Source organism: Sinocyclocheilus rhinocerous, unplaced genomic scaffold, assembly GCF_001515625.1.
Source record: "Sinocyclocheilus rhinocerous isolate Xijiao unplaced genomic scaffold, SAMN03320098_v1.1 scaffold535, whole genome shotgun sequence".
NCBI classification, from domain to species: domain Eukaryota; kingdom Metazoa; phylum Chordata; class Actinopteri; order Cypriniformes; family Cyprinidae; genus Sinocyclocheilus; species Sinocyclocheilus rhinocerous.
The window spans coordinates 140,968-165,888 of NW_015646174.1; the positions used below are offsets into that span (position 1 = coordinate 140,968).

At 38.2% G+C, this 24,921-nt stretch overlaps 1 protein-coding gene across 2 annotated transcripts in view; it reads right to left on the bottom strand.

The window, feature by feature from the left end:
* Nucleotides 1–20,565, bottom strand: part of LOC107707127 (drebrin-like) — a 74,768-nt gene extending 54,203 nt beyond the window's left edge. Inside the window, exon 1 of one of the 2 annotated variants that reach the window (XM_016511032.1) lies at nt 20,318–20,565. In XM_016511032.1, coding sequence (XP_016366518.1) covers nt 20,318–20,400 — 83 coding nt within the window. In that variant the 5' untranslated portion in view covers nt 20,401–20,565. The remainder of the gene's footprint in view (nt 1–20,317) is intronic. The other variant, XM_016511031.1, reaches the window with a different exon arrangement.
* Between the last annotated feature and the right edge of the window lie 4,356 nt (nt 20,566–24,921).

Here is a 24,921-nt window from a genome sequence, read left to right on the forward strand (position 1 = left end):
ATTTTAAGCATATTATTGTATAGCAGCAGCATACATATTTAATTGTTTTGTTTTCTTCTTCCAGCTTTGTTAGGGGGTTATTTTATATGCTATTTGTGCAGCAGCAGTATGTCTTAAATATTCATGGCACCGTATCGCCATATGCACTGGCAGTAGAAAGTTCCTGTACTTGCTTTCAGCAGCAGCAATAATCTACAAATACAGCAATAACCAACAGCAGCAGCAATTCAGCAGCAGCGTAGCAGATCTGTTCCGCCAAGACCAAATACATTAACATGGTCATATCCATCACCATGCTAAAATGTTCAGAGTTGTCATGATTGAACTAGATATTCAGTAGTGTCTGGTGTTGGCAAGGATATATTTTAATGCCATGTTTCTATTGACACTTGTATGTCATGTATTTGTAATTACACATTTGTAATGACATAATGATGAAGCTGCAATTTGTACACTTAATATTTACTTTAAATGTAATGTCAATAAAACACTACAGTTAAAATTATGAACAACTACTTTACATGTGCTAAGGTATGTTAGTCAACCTCAAAATAAAAGAACTCCAAAGCACACAAAAAAAAAATACTAAAACATAATGATTTAATGTAGTTTAAAGTAAAACTTTAGTTAGTGTGTTATGTACCATCTTTAGGTACACTAAAGTAGCCCTTTATTTTGGTAATATTATATTATCTGGAAGTGTTTTTTTTATTTTTTATAAATTTTTACGATTTGAAGAACTGGTGATTACTACAAAGAAGGGAAGAGGGCGTTTTCTGTTTGAGTTGGTTTAAGTCTAGACGTTTCATTTTTGATCTCAATAATTTGCATTTTGGTGCATCGCTATTAAAAATCCCAATAAAAGCCCCTGTTGAGTACATACCTCAATTCTGATTTTAGCCTAGCTGAATTACTATGATGTTCATGTCATGTGTTTCTGGGGCACTGAAATCTCAGAAATATGTCACCAGTGCCGTCAGTAGGAGCTGGAGAGATTCACACTCCATTCTGTCCAACTCTGCGTTGTGATCACAGGCCAGTGCTGGAGCTAATCTCTGGGGGAAACTGCCTCCATCATCAGGGGCAAATCCTGTTATCCACGCAAAAACCCACAGAAGCTTCCGGATCGTTCCTAAGGGAAAATGGATCTGGATGGACTTGACTACAAATCTCAGGCCCTGTAGGTCTTAAAAAAAGGGTTAAATGAAACATCCTTACTTTTCAGGACTAGGGGTGTGCGATATTGACAAAAAATTATATCTCGATATTTTCTGGGATTTTATCGATAACGATAATTAGACGATATTTTGCTGAGTGTGTTATTGTGCATCAAGAAAGAAACACCGTCATGTTGCTCAGAGACACAAAACAGCACTGTGGCTGTATTCGGAATGATTTTTGTTGGCGAAATAGAGCAAAAACAAGCAATATGGTGTCTAAAACGTAAGTCTCTTAATTAACTTATTGTTTATTGAATTCAATGTCACATTTGTAATCATGGTAATTTTTGGAGAAAAACGGCACTCTTCGTGTGAAATTGAATAACTATATGAAGTGGTATAAATATATAAATTTTCTGCCATCATGTCTTGAATTTGTGATCATTCTAAATGCATTTGAATAGACTGAATCATGCAGTGAAAGAAAACACACTAAATGCGCACACACACTATTCTAGACTTCACATAATGTATGCGTGCGCTCTGTAGGGATGTTTGGAATGGTTTCTGCAAAATACTCGATAATGTCAAATCGCACATCGTTAAAACAACAATTACGATATTATCGCAGACGATATATATCGCACACCCCTGTTCAGGACTGGATTATTTATGAGGTTTCTCATCACAAGAGGGATTTGTTAAGGGATCCACACATGGACACATCGGTTAGAGTATGTCAAACAGCAATTTTTGTTTTGGTTCTTTGATGGTTTGCTGTGTGATTTTAACTTCAAGCGGAAAAAACCCATGAACAAAAACATGCAACATCAAAAATTCAACCAAGATTATATTAAATATGACTGTAAAATTCAAAAAGGCATATAAAACCTGGAAAAAAACGAGTTGAGAAGAACTGTTTTAAAGTACAAGTGCACGTCCAGGTCAATCATTGGTTATTTTTATCATTAGGTATACGTTTAGAAATGTGACCAGAGATTGATTCCAGATTGGGAAAAAAAATGCAGCATCCCTCTTCCGTTTTCAATTACTGTCCCAGTCATTTCACGGCTAAATTTAGCAAGGACAGTTATCTAGACTCCTGTAGCCACATCAATCACCGATCTTAACTCTCGGAATGAAGGCGAGATATCCACTGTGGCGTTTTTTATTCTTGGATAAGGAAAAGCTTCAACATTGGCAGACCTTTTCTTGTTCAAACAATTCCTAAAAACACTGCTGGCTTTGATGGAGATGGTATAATGTGAACAAAAGTACCAGTAATGTATCTATTGAGCCTTATGAAAAGGAACAAGGAAGTCCTGGTTTATATAACCTCATGCTGCGGCTAAATGTGTCAACAAAAGGAAGGTTAGCACTCTTATTTTAGAAAAACCCGTCTCATTCTGTTATCCCATTGAAGACAGACAAAAAGTACCTAGTATCTATTTTGTGCAGATCTAACACTGGCTCAGTTTCTGACATGCTTGTTAACAGCTCTGCAGGCTAGAGGAATAAATATAAAGGCCCATCATCAAATAATTGCTCTCTCACGAAGAAAGATTTTAAAGCTGTTGACATTCCATTCAGAATCTTTACAGATATTCCACACTGAGGTATTTGTTTATGCTTGTCAAATTACATCATGTTCATTTTTTGTCCAGAGGTATTAATTTATTCACAAATACAAATGAAGAATTGACACATACAGTGATACACCTCTTCTAGATAAGCATGTTCTTACATTTATGTAGGCATATAGTAAAAAATGTCACGTGGTGCAACCAAAATCGAAAGATCTTTGACCGCTTTATGACAAGGAAATGTTATTTTAGGTTGTAAAATATCATGTTGTGCGACTCCTCTCAAACATGAATAATATTTATGAATTATAAATTCAAGGTATTTGTAAAAAAAAAAAAAAAAAGGCCTTTTATTTTTTTTATCTAAATACTTGATGGTTAGACCACATTAACTGTTTCTGGAGTCATTTAATTGAAAGTTTTCTATGAAGGTTCTTTATCATGGACACTCTTATTTCTCAGCACCCCTTATACTTATGCTGTGTTAGAGAATGCTGAAAATCCATTTGATTTTAATGAGGATGGTGCGTCACAAGGACGTACAGAAAAAAAATGCAAGGATTTGCAAAAGTGAAACTCTGAAATATGCAACCACGAATAATTTAACTTTGGCTACAACCTTGGAAAAAAAGACCACATTGTGTATATTTATGGCTGTGGTCAGCATCTGATATGTTCTTGGTAATTTTTAACACAAGTTTGAATAGCATTCTTTACCAAACACCAATTCATAACCAAGAAGGGAGACAGGAAACAGCAAACACAGGTGGAATGTACCAAGCTCCATTCCAACTGATTGATGCCTGCAGGGTATTAAAATTCCACTGCGGCAATCTGGTTGCCCCCACCAGAGCAGAAAAGAGATCCCTTGCCAGGAATGACGTGGCCTGGTGCAGTTTTGTCTCCCTGCTAAAGGCCTTTAATATTGCCACCAAATGTCAAAGCAAAAGAATCAGCCATTCATGATTGGACACTGGGTGGGTTATCTGCTGGGCTTTAAGTTGAACCCGGTACAAGAGACAGAACAAACAGTGATGAATAAGGCAGGGGAAATTTGGATATACTCTCTGGGTGCAGTTGTTGTTTTTATATCCGGCCAGAAAGAATGTATCAGAGCAGTGATTCTGCGGCCTAGCATAAGCCTGTACCCCAGGGGCGTAGCCATCATTTCAGAAGTGAGGGGGACAGAAATGTTATATATATATATATATATATATACACACCATTAGCTGGACGCTTTTGTCCATATCCTCATAGGACTTTCTGCGCGAGAGCGCCCTCCGGCTTCGAGTATGAATGAAACATACACTGCACGGAATGTTTAGCGCTCCTTGATGTTCATCTTGCCTTATTCTGGGTCTGAATAAAACATCAGATCATGCACAGACTATCCTGTCTCTTTGAATTTAAATCTATATTTATTCACCACCGGCTCTTGAAAACCTCATGCGAACACACTTGCCCCGAAAAAGTGCGGGGGACGAATTTACGTGATATTAAAATTTGGGGGGGGGGGCACATCCCCTGCGTCCCCCGCGTAATCTACGCCCCTGCTGTACCCATCAATCCACCCGTACTCCCTCTGCCCCATCTGTTTATGCAGTGTGCTTACCTCAGCAAAATGCAGCTTGAGCTAACATCCACAATCGTTCTTATATCTGCAGATCATACTCTCTCAGTCTCACTTTCCCCTCTTAAATCCCCATCTTAGCTTCCAAATCTCTTAGCTTAACTTTCCTATCATCCATTTTTTTTCAAGCCTGGGTTATCACTGCTTTCTCAAATTCTCAAATGTAAAATGTCTCCATAATCAGCTGGAAAGGCAACAGCCAACGGAATAGAAACACAAAGACAATCAGTCTCCAGCTGCAGAGGCACTATTGCTATTGCCTCTGCTAAGAATCAATTGTGTTTACATGACTTCAGTTAAACTACATACAGTGGGTACGGAAAGTATTCAGACCCCCTTAAATTTTCCACTCTTTGTTATATTGCAGCCATTTGCTAAAATCATTTAAGTTAATTTTTTTTCCTCATTAATGTACACACAGCACCCCAAATTTAAGGGGGTCTGAATACTTTCCGTACCCACTGTATATTAACGCAGCATATACCATAACTGCTATTGTATTGTCTTGCTTTTGCAGTAAATAACTGAATAATACTCTTGGAATCCTTGTACTTGTCATGCTGGCTTTTGGGTTTTGTTTATTGTTTAGGTTTTCTTGTCTTTTATTTTGTATTTTCTTGTCTTTGTTCCTGCCTTGTCATGTTTTTCCCTGTCCCTGTCATGTGTTCCTGCCATGTGGTCCTTTTGTTCATGTGTCTTGTTCTCATTGGTTCCTTTGTTGTATGTGTCACTTTCTCATTGGTTGGATTGTATCATGTGACCCCTTTGCTTGACATATAGAGCCCTCATGTTCCATTGTCTAGCTTTGTTGCCTGTAACTACTGTTGGTGAGTTATGTCCATGTCTATGTTCTTGTTTTGCCTAGTCAAGCCAAGCCATCTCTGTGTTTATTGTTTATCTGCTCACTTTTGGAAAATAATAAAACTGCACTTGGGTTCTCACAAGGCTTGCCTTCAGTGGAATCTCGTTACAGAAAGCTAGACCATTACAAACATGAACCCAGCAGTTTGTCTCCTGCACCTTTGTCAAGGCCATCGCTCTATTGAGGACTATGTTAAGGATTTTTGTGAACTAGTTGATTTTAATAATGTGGCACTTAAAGACATTTTCCGGTTTGGTTTGAATGAGCTCATCCATTCTCAATTGCCAGGTGGAAAAATCCATTTCCCCTTGGCTAAATACATTGACTATGCCTTGTAATTAAGTGGTTATTCTTTTACTGTGGGGATTGCTGAAGAGGAACCTTGCAATCCTCCAGTGCCCACCACACCAGAGCATTTCCACGTCCCGACCGTCATGTCAGAATTTATTCATGCCACGACCGCCACACCAGAGCCTGTTCACGTCATGCCTGCCAAACCAAAGCCTCCTCACATCATGTCTGCCAAGCCAGAACCTGCTCACGTCATGCCTGCCAAGCCAAAATCTGCTCACGTCATGCCTGCCAAACCAAAACCTGCTCACATCATCATGCCTAAGCAAGCCACAGTCTTCAGCCAAGAAGGCCGCCACGCCAGAGCCATGTCACATCATGGCAGTCATGCCAGAGCCTCGTCATGTCATGCCTGCCACACCAGAACCTCGACCCAACATGGCCACCACTCCAGCACGACTGATCTTTAACAAGGCCAAAAGGGCCCACATCACATAATTTTTGGCTGCGAGGGCCGGTACTGTCATGCCACTGCTATGGGGTTGAAATATGGATGCCCGTATTTAAGGCATCAAAGAAGCGTCCCGTATGAAAGTTATAACACAGTTTGTCCCGTATTCGCAGGCATACGCCATATGACCACCAGACCATATGAATAACAAGCCGGCTGCTCCTGTTTCACAGCGAGCAGGACTCGCGCTTACGTCCGCAATTTGATTTTGGCAAATTTTGGCCATTTCAGTTAAAAAAATGTAAGTGCATAGACGTTTCATAGACATTCAGTTGTTATGCTTTAAAATTTCTTGCCATTTGTATGTATGTAATTTCACAGTATTTTCACCTCCTAAATTACTACACTACTTGTGCAGTCACGATTTTATAATGGTACAATTTACTCAGGCCGATGACTTTTTTTTTTGTATGACATTAAAATTCTTTTTAGAATATAGGTTAAGAAAACAAAATTTGGTCATTTCTGAGAACTTTTTAACTGCAGGCAGACATTATGGTACAGTAGGCCTACAAATATTTTGTTGGAGATACGCGAGCAAAAAATAGATAAAAAAATGTATAATAGAAAGCGCAAAGGCGGCGCTGAAAAGGCCAGTAAAATAATAATAAAAAAAAAAACAAAGCTATTGAAAAATATAATGAATTACAAGTCTGTAGAGAACAGTGCGCTATTGCAGACTTATATACTGAAGTTTTAATTACATTATTGTAATAGCTATAGTCAGTCGTGAACTAAAGTGGGCCGCTCTAAGGCATGAAACTCCAGGGCTGAAAATGACTCCCACTCCGGCCCTGGTACCACAGGGACAAAACCATTTACCAGAACATTTTCATTCACCGTTCCTAGCTGTTGGAATGATCTTCCCACCCCCATCCACAATGCTGAATCCCTGACAATTTTCAAGAGTCAGCTGAAAACTCATTTCTTTAGTCAATATTTGACTGCATCCTATAAAAAAACTTTGCTTTCTCTTTCCTTAATCCCCCCGCCTAGTACTTGTACTAATCTGAACAATGTCTGAAACTTTGTATTACGAGCACTTCCTGTGATGAATCGCTTATTGTATTTCTCAAGTAAGACACTTTGGATAAAAGCATTTGCTAAATGAATAAATGTAAATGTAACTATAGGACACAAGCTCCTGCGGATGCAGAGCTTGGGCCAAGACAGATAAGACTAATGGTCAGTGTTATGGATCCACCAATGATGTCAGTGCGAGCGGCTAGCATCCCAGTGGCTTCAACGCTCTCAAACCCTGTGGCCTCATTGCTGTCCAGCCCAGAGGTCCTCCCTCCGTCAGCTGTACTGCCTATGATGGTGGTTGCCATCTTGTGTGTATGGGCTGCACACTGCTCTCCAGTCCATGAGTCCGCTCCAGTCCACGAATTTGCTCCAGTCCATGAATCCGCTCCAGAGCCCACTCAAGGCCCAGAGCTCAGTCCTGTGTTGGCATCAACCTGTGAGTTTTCTGCCTATCCTGTTTGGACCACAGTGGTCACGGCCAAGGAGGCCTTCCCTGAACTCTCTGCCTGTCCAGTCACGGCCAAAGAGGCCATCCCTGAACTCTCTGCCTGTCCTGCCACGGCCAAGGAGGTTGTTCCTGAACCACTTACCTGTCCTGTCACGGCCATGGAGGCCATTCATGAACTCTCTGCCTGTCATGTTACTGCCTCTGAGACCGTTCAAGGTTACTCTGCCTGTTTTGTCATGGCCAGGTGGTCTCTCCATGTCTCTGCTCCGCCATGGCCTCCTGGCCTGTGGTGGTCTTCTGCTCTGCAGACTTCACCTTGATCACCTGCTCCACTCTGGTCGCCTGCTCCACCGGCTCAACCCTGGTGGTCATCTGCTCCACCGTGGGAACCTCGGTCCCGCCTGCTCTGCCCTGGTGGTCTTCAGTTCTGCCCGTTCTGCCCTGGTGGTCTTCAGCTTTGCCCTGGCTTCCTGCTCATTGATTGGACTGTATCATGTGACCCCTTTGTTTGATATATATATATATATATATATATATATATAGCCCTCATGTTGCCATTGTCTCTTGTCTAGCTTTGTTTGTTCCTTTGTTTGATATATATATATATATATATATATATATATATAGCCCTCATGTATCATTGTCCATTGTCTAGCTTTGTTGCCTGTAACTACTGTTGGTGAGTTATGTCCATGTCTATGTTCTTGTTTTGCCTAGTCAAGCCAAGCCAAGCCATGTCTGTGTTTATTGTTTATCTGCTCACTTTTGGGTTGTAATATAACTGCACTTGGGTTCTCACAATGCTCGCCTCCAGTGGACTCTCATTACAGTACTATGATAATGACACTAAAACAATATTGTTAGCATCCAGCAACTTGCATCCATATGGGCTTTTTACAGGTTTACACCATCATTCAAATGTTTGGGTCAGTTTTTTATTGAAATTAATACTTTAATTCAGCATGGATGCATTAAATTGATCAATATAAATATCTTTGCATTTGCTAATGTAACAAAATATATATTTTTTAATAAATGCTGTTCATGCCTCAGTTGACTAAATCTTACATTACTTACACATGTTCATTCTGTGAAGTATTTTGAGTGCTATATTGTGACCATCTAAAAATTCCTCACAACTGCAAACTTACTAGGCAAATAAACTTCTGATTTTGACTCTGGGGTAACTTATGGATATTACTTATGGGGTAACTTATGGATGTGTCAGAGCAACTGTCAATGAGTTTCGGCTAGAGTATTTATTTGCAAATCTATACATTCATGTGCAAATACATCCTCCTTCCCCACTGCTAGTTCTCACACCGTCTCATCTTAAACGACATTATAATTGGTCTGTGTGAGACCAATTTAAAAAAATTTATAAAAACTCAAAATCAGTAACTGAAAACAAATGAAAATGAGACTAAATAGGTACAACCAATTTTATACAAGGCCAACAAACACCACTAAACAGAAATTCATATTTTATTATAATAAATATTCATATATTGAACAGGTTACGCCATTTTGAGAATGAATATAAAAAAATATATACATTTTTGATGGAAAAAAAATATTAGTTGATTGGAGGAAATAAAAATTCAGAAAGTATTAAATAGTTACATTATTTTTCATTAAACTTAAAATTCATAAACTTAAAATTAAAATTCCTATTTGTAAAACTGAGGGAAACCATGGGAGGTATAAATAAAGAATAATAACAAATAAGCAAGCATTTGAAGACACAGCAATGTAAAACACAGTAAATCTTCTCTGGTAATGATTGTACATCTTAAAATCCAAATTTTTAGCATTCCCATTTTGATTCTTTATACATTATTTATGAAGCACTGGACAACAGAGTACAATATATGGTTGAACATCAGTGATAAAAGTAGGACAATCCCACATTCAAATGAAGCATTGATTTATCATTTTATTTAACTTTTAGTGCCTAAAGAACTTTGAGCATTCGAATACTCATTTATGAATATTCATGTTTTTGTGATATTTAAATTCTGATCGGCTCAATTAGGTTGCAGCTTTCTGGATCGATAGCTTCAGCTGAGGCTTTCTGAATGCGATTCAACATTTGCCCTGCTGCACTATGGGTGTGGGGAAATAAACCTGTCCCCAATTCCCTAATCCCCTGTCACAGAATATCTCCTATTCCTCTTAAATTTAACATCAAGAAGACCAAAGCCAGTAGTACAAATCACTTGAGGTACAGCCATGTGGTTAAACGATCCCTGAATTTAAAAAAAAAAAAAAAAGCATTGCCTGATCTGAACCCATTTCATTATAATTTGGATGAGATGACATAAAAAGGGTTCTCACTAGCATCTCTGCCTAAATGTTTTAATAAGGACTAGGCTAATTCCCCCGGAAGCTCCAAAGAACCTGACCTAAATGGGAAAATTACTCACATGCATTTTGCGTTTTTTTTTTTTTTTTTTTTAACTGTGTCATTCCTGCATATGTGGGGACTTGTGTAAATCTGTGTCCCTAATTCTCTGAGACTGATACAGATTACAGTGCTCAGCGACTTGGACTCCTTTCAATGGCAGGTACAGAGCCTATCGGAGCCAACAGGTAGTGTCCAAAACCGACCAAACGACTGCCATTGGTCTAAATATACTCATGTACTGGTTCCAATGTTATGGTCGCTATCTTATCCCTCCAGGCTGGGAGCCTGTCTGGTCGCCTGTTTGTTTGAATACACAGCCTGCCTGCCAAAATCTGCCCTTTAGACAAATTGTGCCCTCTCAACATGGTGAGCGAGTCCAAGACCTTGATTTAATGAGTTGAATCATCAAGAGATAGAGACTGGAGCCATATGTCTTTGAATAATGTTAATGTTTTTTTTTGTGTGAAATATTTATGAAAAAAACATGTGCATAACTGTACTGAATATGCACTTGCAGTGTACTTCAGATCTTAAAAAAAGTGTAAGAACACTTTTAAAAGTGCACTTTGTAACTTTCTTTTAAAGTACATTTTAAATTGTTTTAACAATCTTTTGTCACGTTTTACAGTACACTTATTTTGATGTGTTGGTTTGGTTGGCAGATTAGCACAAAAAATGTAAATACCAATAAAGCAACTTTGGCTCAACCAATGGCTTGAGTTTGGGACGGGAACTATTCATCCAACCAACAGAAGATGAGGGCATGCTCAGAAAATCTGTATTAAAACAATTATTATAGAACTGCGTTCACGTTAGCTTTGTTAAAAAAAAATACAAAGCCATTTTGGCTGTAAGACTACAGTGCATATATCTAGTGATGCACCAAAATTCTGGCTCAGCAGCTAAAAATATTTGGCTGAAATTGTCAACAAAAAAAAAAGAAAGGAAAGAAATTCAATTTCAGCTGAAAGAATTATTCTAGAGCAGCAAGACGGCTTGTTGCAGAAAATCTTTACTACAACTGGTTGTCACCTGTGAACACAACACCCTGAATATACAATTATCCAAATTTAATTACAAAAACTTTATTTTCAGTTTGGGTTTTTCAGGGGTTTTTTTGTACATCACTATGCATTTTAACAACTTTCATGATTGATATGAAAATTTACAGTTAGTGTGTGCAGACAAATAAACTATCAATGAGGGAACTCCACTTCGAAATCCTATAAAATTTCTGAGATGTTGTAGCTATGCCTATTTGTCTACGACAACTATCACATAACTAACTGAAAAAAAAAAATTATCAAGCTAAAAAGACCATAAAGCACTAGCCTCTGTGGTGAGCTTGCCCCTATTATGCCATTTCAAATATTGCCTTTCATGCAATGTGTAATGTAGCTGTATATGAATGTAAACGATCTGCCAAGTTGTAAAGCCGAAAGTGCACAATACATAAAGATATTGTCTCCCCAAAGAAAGAATCGACTCTGAACAACCGAAACGAGTCATCAGTAATTCAAATCCCACTTCCGTTGACGTCACAGGGTAACACATTTCCATAATGCCCCTTATATTCTATATTGGCCGGCTGCGAACAACATGACTGCGCCCTAAAAACATTGTAGCTTGTTCGTGTGGTAAACATCATGGCGAGAAGACGCTGTGAAAGTAAATTCATTTTATTTTCACTTCAGAATGATGAGGCTGCAAAGAATCAGTGGTTAAAATTCATTTTTTCCCACTGTACCACAGCAGTACAACCCCAATCCTTTTTATTGTTTGGATTTTACTGACAGCTGCTTCTCTAATCTCGGGGAGTTCAATGCGGGATTCACAAAACGCTTGCTCTTGAAAGACGGCTCAATACCCAGTTTATTTGGACCAGCTGGCTCCACTGAATCACAACCTATAAATATGATAATTAATAGATGTTTATATTTTCTATCGAGTGTTCAAAATACGGAATTATGGCAATGGGTATATCGTTTCAAACACGCGCTGCATGCGGTAGACCAATCACAGCAGACTGGGCCATCTGACCAATCAGAGCAGAGTAGGCTCACGGAAGGGAGGGGTTTATAGAGACTGAATCTTAGAACTGCTTCAAATGAATCGTTTGAGAATCGTTGGAAAATGAGGTATTAAATGCATATATTAAATGAATATATTAAATGCATATTTTAAGAAAACAAAAACGTTTTTTTGACCTTGCATGCATCCTATTGTAGGAGACTCCCAAAACAATATTAGGAACTTTAAAAATGGCATAATAGGGGCACTTTAAATAGCTAAAACTGCTAGTTTGTGTTGTTCAGAGCACATTTAGGAGTTTGTGATCTCTTCCTTAAATCCCCCTATATCAGCTCACTGCAACGCCAGCCTCAACTAAACTGAAACTAAAAATCAAAATACATAACACAATTAAGAAAAAAATCCAGTGAAATTTCAAAACTTTATTTCATTATAGAATGGCCACCTGCATTAGTATTTAAAATATTACTATTTAAAGAGTTTGGCAGGTATCTTCAAAACTCTAAACATGCGAAAACTAAAATTTCGTAAAAATATCAGTGTATGTTTATAATGACAGGGCGAGTAAGGCTTTTACCAAATTTGTCTCTCATTTGATCTATGAACGAGCTCCGCCATAGGAAACGTCTTCAAGATAAAAGGCTCCTCACGATGGCATTCGGATTCAAAGCCCACCTCTCCTCCCCTGTCTCAGATACTTCTGAGCTTTCAACTGACACCCACGCTAAGCAAATCATTTCCCATAAATCCCTGAGCCTCATCCACTAACATGAGCCTGGTCCCTGTCAGAGACATAAAAACACATTTTCAAAAAGGATTAGAGCACATTTTTCAGCACAGATTTCAACTGTTGCGGCTCTCGGCTTAAAATAAGAATTCAGGGCAGAAAACTGAAAATGTCCATGAAAAAAAATCTAACAAAATATATACACTCAAAATCATTTTTCATATCTTCATCAGTGTTCACTGAGAACTGAGTGTATGATTTCTGAAAGAGGAAGAAATTCATGATGGTGCTCTACATGGAAGTACTAGAACTCAGCATGCATTTCATATCTCAAATTCAGTCTACATAGACCACAAAAGTTCTCAATCAATCGGATAATTTCCAGAAATGTCACAGACACTTGACATTTTAAGTGAGGAAAGACAATAATAAAGCTTTAACTGGTGCAGATGGTTATCGACTCCCCATTGAGAGCCTATAGCGAGATAAATGACCTTGAATGAAGAACAACTCTAAAAATAGATCCAATCTCAGTAATGCAATGAAGTCCACTTATAGGTGCAACAAGCACATTTATGGAGTCAATTTTGTAGCTCGCTTTCTTGACAATTTACTACAACTTGTCTGATGCACGACAGTTATTAGTATTAGTACTTAATTTTTCTTTTTATGGAAAAAGTGACGCACAAGATGTATTTTTATCATTTGAGCAGAGAGTGTAATTTTGTAGAGATCAAACACTAATCAACACCTTCAAGACATTCAGTAAGCAAGTGATAATGTATTGTGTCAGCCAGTCATTATTGCAAAACATGCGAAACAGGGGTCCTTAAAGGGGTCATATGATGCGATTTCAATTTTTCCTTTCTCTTTGGAGTGTTACAAGCTCTTGGTGCATAAAGAAGATCTGTAAAGTTGCAAAGACTAAAGTCTCAAATCCAAAGAGATATTCTTTATAAAAGTTAAGAGTCAACCACGCCTACCTAAAACGGCTCGTTCTAACACACCCCACATGTCTACGTCACGATGTGAGAAGATTTGCATAACGCCGCCCAAACGTTCACGCAAAGAAAGAAGGCGTAACTTAAAAATATTTGGCTGCACAACTGTTGATAATTCTAATAATAAATCAGCATATTAGAATGATTTTAAACCAGCGAAGGACCAGCTTAAACCAGCAAAGGACCAGTTTAAACCAGCAAAGGACCAGCATAAACCAGCAAAGGACCAGCATAAACCAGCATCCCAGCGTCAAAACATACCTAACCAGCATATGCTGGTTTTTTCAACAGGGTAGACCACAAGTCTCATGTGTAGCATTAAGAAGTTCAATTCATTTTAGTAAACTGTTTCATTCGCACATTCTCTAAATGATTCATTTTAACCTATGTGCCTTCTTTTATGGGAAATATTTACTTAAATGCTGCAGTTCGTCACTGTTTTTGACACATTTCCGTACATTAGTGCAATTCCTAGTTTGATTATATTTATTGTAAAATGAAGCTACATTTCTTGTTGTCAGCCTAATTTACATGTTGTTATGCAAAACATGAGATAAATACTCTGATTATGGACTTAAATATAAAATAAAGTAAATAATAGCATCTTCAATGTTCATCTTCAATTCTACAGTTATATCTACATTTACAGTGTAGTTATCTACTTTTGGTTAGTAGCTTGCAGCTAACTACTTATTTTTTTAAAAAGGGTAACTTGACCGTAGTTGAACTGCCGTATTTTCCAGAAGTTTTTTTTTTTTTTTATAAATGTTCTGTGATGACATCAAGCATCTAAAGTGCACACAAAAACGGCACAAACACAGAACATATAATGAAACATATTTTTGCATTACTAACTTTCTACTACATCTATTACTAACAATGCCATGTTGACGCGGTGCAACTTATATTCGTGTGCAACTTATTTTTTGGTAAATATGGTACTTAAAATGTTGAGGAGCTTGTATCTTGGCAAGCTGCAGCTGTAATGTAGATTCCCCAGCACTGGTTCGGAAAGATAGATGACTTGATGATTAATATAGTGACCTGATGCAGAAGGAATGCAGGCATCAGACTGTGGGACTCTAGAGAGATAAACTCCCTCCAGGTGAGGTTGAGGTCTGGACTTCACACTACACTTTTAGGGGAAATATAACATTTTATAGAGTCTGGTAGAACTGTGAATTTCCAGTCCTCTCTGTGGCTTCCCCAACATTTCTTGGCAGCTGAATGCAAACAGAAGAGTTGTCTCCGGGGCTCTCATGTGCTTTCTTTGTGCTCAGAAGACCTAAACAAAAACCAAAAAGGCTTGAGCTCAGCTGAAAGAGCAGATTTCTTCTAGCTAAAGAGGTAGCGGTTATATTTTGGTGATTGCAAATGTTGCTTTCTGTTTCATTTGGAAAAGAGATACAAGCTGCAGTGCTCTAGTGTGACACAAGAGACATTGCTTAATAAAACATATCTATGGAATCACTGCCGTATTTTCCAGAAGTTTTTTTTTTTTTTATAAATGTTCTGTGATGACATCAAGCATCTAAAGTGCACACAAAAACGGCACAAACACAGAACATATAATGAAACATATTTTTGCATTACTAACTTTCTACTACATCTATTACTAACAATGCCATGTTGACGCGGTGCAACTTATATTCGTGTGCAACTTATTTTTTGGTAAATATGGTACTTAAAATGTTGAGGAGCTTGTATCTTGGCAAGCTGCAGCTGTAATGTAGATTCCCCAGCACTGGTTCGGAAAGATAGATGACTTGATGATTAATATAGTGACCTGATGCAGAAGGAATGCAGGCATCAGACTGTGGGACTCTAGAGAGATAAACTCCCTCCAGGTGAGGTTGAGGTCTGGACTTCACACTACACTTTTAGGGGAAATATAACATTTTATAGAGTCTGGTAGAACTGTGAATTTCCAGTCCTCTCTGTGGCTTCCCCAACATTTCTTGGCAGCTGAATGCAAACAGAAGAGTTGTCTCCGGGGCTCTCATGTGCTTTCTTTGTGCTCAGAAGACCTAAACAAAAACCAAAAAGGCTTGAGCTCAGCTGAAAGAGCAGATTTCTTCTAGCTAAAGAGGTAGCGGTTATATTTTGGTGATTGCAAATGTTGCTTTCTGTTTCATTTGGAAAAGAGATACAAGCTGCAGTGCTCTAGTGTGACACAAGAGACATTGCTTAATAAAACATATCTATGGAATCATCTTTTGGAAAATCAAACCACAACAAAGAAAATCTACAAGATGAGATCTCTTGAATCTCTCATTTAGAAGGCAATGAGAATTTCACTAAAATAAATCTACTTTTTTCTCTCAAGAAAACCACTATGATAATATCACACGTGTCACCTCAGAGTTTCAGAAGAGATCTCAACATAAGAAACTATAGCTTACTGAGACAACGAAGTCTGCAAACAAAAGATGTCAGATGTCAGGTCCCATCAAATTTTTCCAGGACTGAATCCCACAGACCAACATTAGATTTCCTGAGAAATTAACAAGCAATAAATTGCTCTTCTGAGAAGATAACAAGCTCTGGAGTAGCTAGGATGACACTTGTAGCCTAAATGTTAAAGGGATAGTTCACCCAAAAATTTTAATTCTGTCATCATATATTCGCCCTCATGTCATTTCAAACCTGTATAACTTACTTTTTTTTCTGTGGAACAAAAAAGAAGATTAGTCTAGATCTGTTTAATAAAATCAAGCGTAGCGTTAGTTCTGGCAGCTGACTCTCAGCTGATCCCATCTACCTATAGGAATACGACACCTATCTAAGCATTCATATATAAGGTCCCTCAGTATTATCAGCAGTTTTCGCATTGCTCAATAGCCAATTACCCTCCTCCATCCCCAGCTCCTCCTCTGTCAGTCAGGATTCAGCCTTCTGATTATCCTTTGAATCAGACTCATTCTAAAATGTGTACATACAATTATTGAACTATTAACGATATCTGCAAGACATTTATGTTGGTTCTGTTCTGTTTACCCTGGGGGGTTACCGCTGCTCTCCCTGCTCTCATCCATGCTAGGCTGCATGGATGCGCAGGGAGTTCTTGCCCAGAGCAGAACCATACTGTATGCTAATTGTCAATCATCTTTGACGATAGTGGTCCTGACAGAAATATGCTTCCATGTTTCACATTAAATTTCAGGTGGGAATCTTCTCTTTGATATGTAAGAGCACTAGTTATCTTACTGGAATTTGCTATATAAGCTATAATGGAGCTTTGCGACATTTAAAATTGAGTAACCTGCATAAAAATAGCATTCAATAGAACTGGGTCCTTCCTGCCTTTTGCTACTGCAGTGTTACACAAGACATCCTGTGCCGTGATGCCCCGCGGTGCGATTGGGTCCCCACAAATCTCCAATAGCACTTAAGTTAAAGGAAACAGCGTACACAGGTCCATCACTGCTGCAATGCTGCACAATAACTATCCACTGAAATCAACAAGCCCAAACATTTTATCCTTTACAGAATCATGGACATATGAAAAAGTCAAAGACCCAACAGGAGGTAAGGAATGGGGGGAATCGAAAACCTTGTGAAAGCAAACCCTGAGAGATATGTTTTTTTCCAGAATCCTAAGCAGCACTTAAAGGTCCCATGGCATGAAAATTTCACTTTATGAGGTTTTTTAACATTAATATGAGTTCCCCTAGCCTGCCTATGGTCCCCCAGTGGCTAGAAATGGCGATAGGTGTAAACCGAGCCCTGGGTATCCTGCTTTGCCTTTGAGAAAATGAAAGCTCAGATGGCCCAATCTGGAATCTTCCCTTTATGTCGTCATACGGGGAAAGGTTACCTCCCCTTTCTCTGCTTTGCCCGCCCATGAGAAAATGAGCTACTACAGTGCCAGGCGAGTGCAATATTTTTTTTTTCCTCGAGAGACATCATGGCTTGCAAACGAGCGAAGCATGGCAGTTGCTCAGTGGCTCGTAGTGGCTGAAATTCTGCACCAAGGCTGAATTTCGGGAAAGAGACTTCAGATACAGTACTAGGGACCACTTAGGCCTATATAAAAGCATCCAAAAAGCAGCATGTCATGGGACCTTTAAAGAGCTGACATAAAGTGACTGGTGACCAGAAGATACTCCACTAGCTTCACTAGCTTGTACATTCTGCATAATAATTCTTGAAGACATCATCAGGTCTGAGGATTACATATCTATATGCTTTCTTCAGATCAGCAGCCTGAACATTCTTTGCAACAATTCTTGCTTGATATTTGATATATACTCTGATATCCAACTCTATCCCAACTGGCTTGACGTCACCTTTCCTTGCCCAACTTCAAAATCCTGTCTTTTCTAAACCCTACGACTCTCCAGTTCACACATCAAAACCTTTTAAAAACGGATGACGGCCCTCAGCCTATAAAGCACATCCTGGAATCCATCCTCCAACCTTACATGACAATTTGATATCCATGTCCGATGTGCCTTAGCTTTATCTGTTCAGCTTTGAAGCCTACCCCAAGATACGGTTGGCACTGAATGGTGGTAAGTAAAGAGTTGATGACCCTGTGGGCTTGACCTCATCTTTTAAACACAGAGTTTGCCTTGTGAGAGGCTCAACAGCGCGGTATTGGCTGTATTGCAATGCCACATGGATGAATACCAGGAAGAGGAATGCGAGTTAACTCAAACAACGACAGCCGCACTCAATGATAAGGTCAACTTTGTGAGTATAAAGCCTATTATGAATTTTGCTTACAGGAAAAAGGAGAGAGCTGTGTTTGCATCTGGTATAGTAGTGTGGTTTCACGCACGTAGAACAGGAGCATTGTTTGGACCAAAGTTTAAGGGTGAATATAGAGGAAGGCAGCTGTTTACAGAGGCTGAAAGTCTTTTGTCTTTATTGCCCTCACGTCAACCATGCATAAAGGGGCAACTCTGGGACATCAGTTTATTCAAAGCAATAATCATATAATCAAGCAAATTACAGTGTTGATGCAGAAAATAAACGTCTCAGCGAAAATGAAAGAATCTGAATCCTTCTGAAAAAAAAAAAGTGATTGATTTTATGTCCAGTTTTTTTTTCTTTGAAATATCTGCAAAATTGTACCTATTTTTTAAATGGACAGAGTGCCAATACATAGCAGCGACATTCTGAATAGTTGGTATTCAACAGATCTGGTATTATTACTTTTTGCTAAATAAGGGGAGGAGAATTTGAGAATAATTTGTTTGGATCATTTGGTTGTCATCTGCGGTCGACCAGTATGGGTTTAATTCAATGGTTAATGGCAATAATGATATCTAGAAAGGCGGGTGGCAGATGACCAATATAATATTGATATTTATACATGAAACAATTTAATAGGTTAAATATTGCCAAATTTCATTTGATACAATACACAATGCAATACATACGTCATGATTCACTACGTTACGCTGCATCACAATATCAAAATCGGATTGTGTTTCAAACTGTGACAAACTGCTTCTTCAATAATTAAACTTTTTAAAATGGTATGAATGAACACACGAGATCCTGGAATAATGATGTAATGAAAAATACCGTGAGGAAACAAAAATACTATGATACACCAAATATTAAATGGTTATTATTTTAGATGCATTCAAAAAATTAAAACAATTATTAATTCAAATTATTCTTAAGCAAGGCTGTGAGTAGATTTTGAAACTGACATTGTTAACTTGCAAGCAGAGACTCTACTGGCCAATGCTGATTATCTCAAAAAGTCAAAATATCAGCCAATTAATGGGCTTGACCAATATATTGCTTTATCACTACTAGTCATAACACATCATACATTCAGGGTCAGAGTATCCCGCTCTGTATATATCGAAAAAAAGCAAACAATTTCTGAAAATAATCCAAACCAAACATCTAGGCTGGGGTGCTGAATCAACAACGCATTACCACTGATCCATACTTTCATTTCAACACAAAGGGATCAGACACCTCACTGTCCTGTAGAGGGTCCACAGCCACGAGGGCCATACAAAAAGCATATACGCAGTACAAAGAGCTCAAATACTTTGAAACAGTAGTTATCATAACAGAGGTACTATTTCTTTCTGGTACAAAAGATGGGAGTTTATGGGAGTTCATAATTAAAGGTTGACAGATTGACAGAGAGCTCTTGCCTCGCCCATCACTGTCCTGCCATGCAAATGGAAAGGAGCTCCGTGAGCCCTGATATACTTAAATCAATAGTTATTCAATTTGGAAAGGTGCAAATATTTGGGTTTGACAGGATAATCTGGTCATGCTTTCCAACTGGCAAATCACAAGTGCTATAGTGAAGACTCCCTTGAACTGAGCAAATAGTAGGTTCAGAATCCCTTGCACAACTCTCTGGAGGTCAAAGCAAGAACTGCAACCTACTGTTTAAAAAATGTATGAAAGTATGCACTATAAAAATGGCATTACCCAAAACCCATCAAATATTTAATTAAGGCGTTTAAAATCGATTTATCTTTCGAAAAAAAAAAAATAGGTAAAACAAGAGATTCCGCATTCATCCCAGACGCATGCATCCCATTCTGTGCACCCATCCGCATACAGGTATAATGCGAGTTTAATTCTTTTCTATGCAATACAGTAACACCATACTAAATGAAAGGCGTTTGTTTAAGTCTGGTTTTATTTATCTTACCAGTCGGTAGCCGAGGTCTCGTTGATAACGTCCTGGTAGGCTGTTAAGAGGGCCAGTCTGTTCTTGCTGAGATTCACAGCCATGTTGCTGCCACTGCAATCATCCAGACCAGTGTAGCAGTGATGATGAGGAACGCGAGAGTCACTGCGGAGCGCGAGAAGAGGAGGAGAGATGTTGCACGCTGAACAAAGAGACGCTGCTGCTGCTGCTCTGCTGCGCTGCGCGGTCCTAGTGCCCCAGCGTTCCGCGCGTTCTTGGGTTCAAAACAGCTACAACTGATCGAAAGTGGGTAAAACACATAAGCCAAAATTGTTTAACAGCAAGGCCATTTTTAAAAAACGCATAATAACAAATAATATGCCAAAACTGCATATTAGAATGATTTCATGTAACACTGAAGACTGGAGTAATGGCAGAGAAATGGCAAAATTCTGCCATTACAGGACAAATGACATTTTAGAATATATTAAAATAGAAAACTGTTAAAATGTTATACATAAAAAATAAAACATTAAAAAATCAACAAAACATTTAAACAGTACTGTACATATAATGCATATATATCCAGTTAAATCAGAATTATTATAAATATTTAATCTTTATCTACATAAGTTGTAGGACAAAGTCAAACGTGAAAGATATCCTGTGGTGAGAACATCTCCATCCCTTAAATAGCAAACAAATGCACACCTTATCCTATAGTATCCTGTACTTAACAACCTCTTAACAGCAGTGTCCTAGGCTAGAGCTCCATGGATTCTGTCCAATCCTGTATCATGGCACAAGGCCAGGATCTGCCAGTAACAGCATGGGTCAGTGTGTATTCAACTAGAGCACAGATTTCATCCATGATAAACATACTTCCAGTAGGGTTCTTTATTTCTGGCTGAAAACAATGGCAGCATATCTAATCCCACGAGCCACAACCATACATTTTCAGTTCCACAAAATGTACAGAGAGAGAGAGAGAGAGAGAGAGAGAGAGACAGAGAGAAATAAGCTATAGAGCTTAGTCCTTCACCCTCTTCACAGCCCAGCCTCCACATTAATGCCCCCCCTGCACAAACACATGCACACACATTCACCTTCCTCTGCAGTCTCATCCAATCAGGATCTCTGTGTGCCCCAGAGCTTCCCCTCCGCTTGGCTGCCTACTAAATGGGTTACCATTAATTAATTCTTCTCACTCATCTGGTCCTTGGCGTCTCCAGTTGCCTACAAAGGTAGCAATTATATTCAGTGGTGATGAGGATTGTTCTTAGGAAAGACATCTGTCCGGCAGAGCCTCGGCAGGCATCCAAAAGGAGGCATGTGAGGAGAGCTTTGCCATTCAGCAGTACAACTTTGTGAACACAAAACAAGACTCTGATTTAACCGCTACAGCGGGTTTAACAACTCCAGTGATTTTAGCACCAAATCAGATTTTTCACCCAAACACATTCTCTTCAGCGTGCTATTAATTATCATTTCCAAATATACTGCAAAGTAGCAATGCTGCAAATTGGATTTGGTGTTAAAGGTGCCCTGTGCTGTGACTTTTTAAACTATTTTGCTCCAAAAGAAAACAATTAATAAAAAAAACCCCACTATAAATAAGCCTTTACAGTAAAAAAAATGCACTGTAAAATATGTTGTAAATTTAAAAACGTACTACTAAAATCAGGCAACACAAAACAAGACCTCAATGCAACGCTTTATAAGACCTCAATATATCATCAGGAGCCACGGGTATTTCTTTTTTTTTTGACTCTCAAAGTAATGGACGACTTTCATTTTATGAATAACTAAGGATTCTGGTTTCAACTAAACATTTTTTTTTACTGCTGAAGAAAAAAGTCACCTACATTTTGGATGGCCTGACGGTGAGTCATTTTTGAATGAACTATCCCTTTAATTTAATTTAATTTGATTAATGTTTGCATCATTTGTACTGCCTCTCTTATTCAATCATTTTATCCAGTCATTTGAATGTTAAAATGTTAAAACATTATGTTTTCAATAGCCAACTTCGCCTGACACATTCACATACACACTTTGATCATATTTCCAAATTAGAAAATCATTATAACGTCAAATTATTAGAAACACAAATGATTAGCTCCCACGTTTTTTATTTGTGAAATGACAGATACAATATACAAATCGTTTATGAATGACAATTTCTAATTTAATTGGTGCAGCAGTGGCAATAGAGAGCTGATATGCCATCCAATTTGTATTATTAAAAAGTTTGTACTGTAAAAACTATGTTAAAGGTTGATATTTTATCATCAACCATTTCTGCAAGTTACACTGATGAGACAGTAAGTGACTGTCTTTATGAGTGAGTCATTATATGCATAAATCATCCACTCAACTGATTAAAAAAAAAAAACACACACAATGATTCATAGTGATGTTTTGCTAATATGTGAACTGTCCACGGAAAGCACCACAAAAGCCTTCTGACTGGCTAAACAAAAAATCTGTCTCTGGCCACTTCATATTTACTTCAGAGATGTCTTTTATTTTCTACACACCATTCCTTAAAATGGCTTACAACACCTTTAAAATTTAAAAACGGTAAAAATGTTTTACAGTAAAATGTATTGTTCTGTTAAATATATTCTGAATTTTAATGTTACAATCGTGAATTATATCATGCAGTTAAATAATACAAATAATAAAAGTGTAAAAAGGGAATTTCTACAATGTTAAACTGCTACCTGAAAAAAACCCCACAGTAAAAGATACTAAGAAAAATCAGTCCATGCACTTTTATGAATACATTGTGCATTCTGACATGGTCTGATGTCACAGGATGAGTGATAGTGCATTCAAATGAACAGTAGCCCTAAGAGAACAGTCATGGTTCCAGGAAATCTGATTAGTGCTGCTGACAGTGTCTCTTGTCGCCAACACAACACTTTACTTATTCATGCTCCACACAAGCAAGCACACACTCCTGTCTCCTAACAAGGGGTAAAACAGATGGCTAGAAAATTATCATTATGATTATTGTAAAATCCAACATCAAAATAATTGTTTAATAAAATGTAGTAATAAAAACATCCAATGCAATGCAAATGTGTATAAGAGGAAAATTAGAGCACTTGTGTAGGTAGTAGCCTCAAGTCTTTGTGCAATACTTTCATGTTCGCTGTTAAGTTTGGATTTCAGATATTTGAAAAGAGTTAGTAAGATGAAAGATGGCTCTAAAGGGTTAAAGAATCACAGCAGCTCTGTGAAAATACAATCCACATACCAGACATATGAAAGCGAGACCCACGGCGAGCCTTTTAAGTTAAAACAAAGAATCTGACCAGCGGAAAGACCCGTGAGTTATGTCCACATTTTTTAAAAATTAGCAGTGATGATGAGGAACGCGAGAGTCACTGCGGAGCGCGAGAAGAGGAGGAGAGATGTTGCACGCTGAACAAAGAGACGCTGCTGCTGCTGCTCTGCTGCGCTGCGCGGTCCTAGTGCCCCAGCGTTCCGCGCGTTCTTGGGTTCAAAACAGCTACAACTGATCGAAAGTGGGTAAAACACATAAGCCAAAATTGTTTAACAGCAAGGCCATTTTTAAAAAACGCGATGCCCTTGGCACGAGGCCAAGCAAAGATCAAGACATGGAATGCAATCATTTTCATACAAAATACCATTTAATACTGCATTCAAATGCTTCAGTTTGGTCGGATTTGGCAGAATAAGCAAATAAGTTAATGGATATAAAAACAAGTGTTCTTAATGTAATAATTAATATATTCTTCTTATATATACATTAAACGTTTAAGGTCAGTAACATTGTTTTTTTTTTAAAAGATAAATTAATACTTCTATTCAGCAAGGACAGGCTGATCCAAAGTGACTAAAGGCATTTATAATATATAACAAAACATTTCTATTTCAAATAAATGCTGAATCAAGCGTTCTGATATATATATATATATATATATATATATATATATATATATATAAAGAATCACAGCAGCTCTGTGAAAATACAATCCACATACCAGACATATGAAAGCGAGACCCACGGCGAGCCTTTTAAGTTAAAACAAAGAATCTGACCAGCGGAAAGACCCGTGAGTTAGGTCCAAAAAAAAAAAAAGTAGGGGAACTGTCCGATTTATTCAGTTGTAGTACAACAAAAATCCTCTTATGAAAGACTTTGTCCAGTGTTCTGTCTTGTCTGAAGCATTTACTGGAAACTGCTGACCTAACCTGTTCAAGTAGCCTACTGAGATCACTGATGGTCAGTTTTGACTTGTTTGTTTGGTCTAGGAATGTATATTAACATCTTTATAGTAAATGTTGGTTAGAAAATGATAATGTTGAAGCCTGTTTGGAAGTTAGTAAGAGGTTGTTGAATGGCCTTGTAAACGTAAGATGATATCGCACCCTGGTGGCCACAGACTGCTGCAACAACAGCCAATGTGGCTGAGGCTACGTCCACACGAAGCCAGAGCGTTCCCTATCCGATCTTTTTTCCCCCCTCGTCTCAAGAAATATCTGCGTCCACACGAAACCACAAAACCGACACAAAACGATGTAGTATACATACCAGACCAGTATGTGGCGCTGTAATTCTGCCACAGAGATACACTAAAAACGGAGAAGAA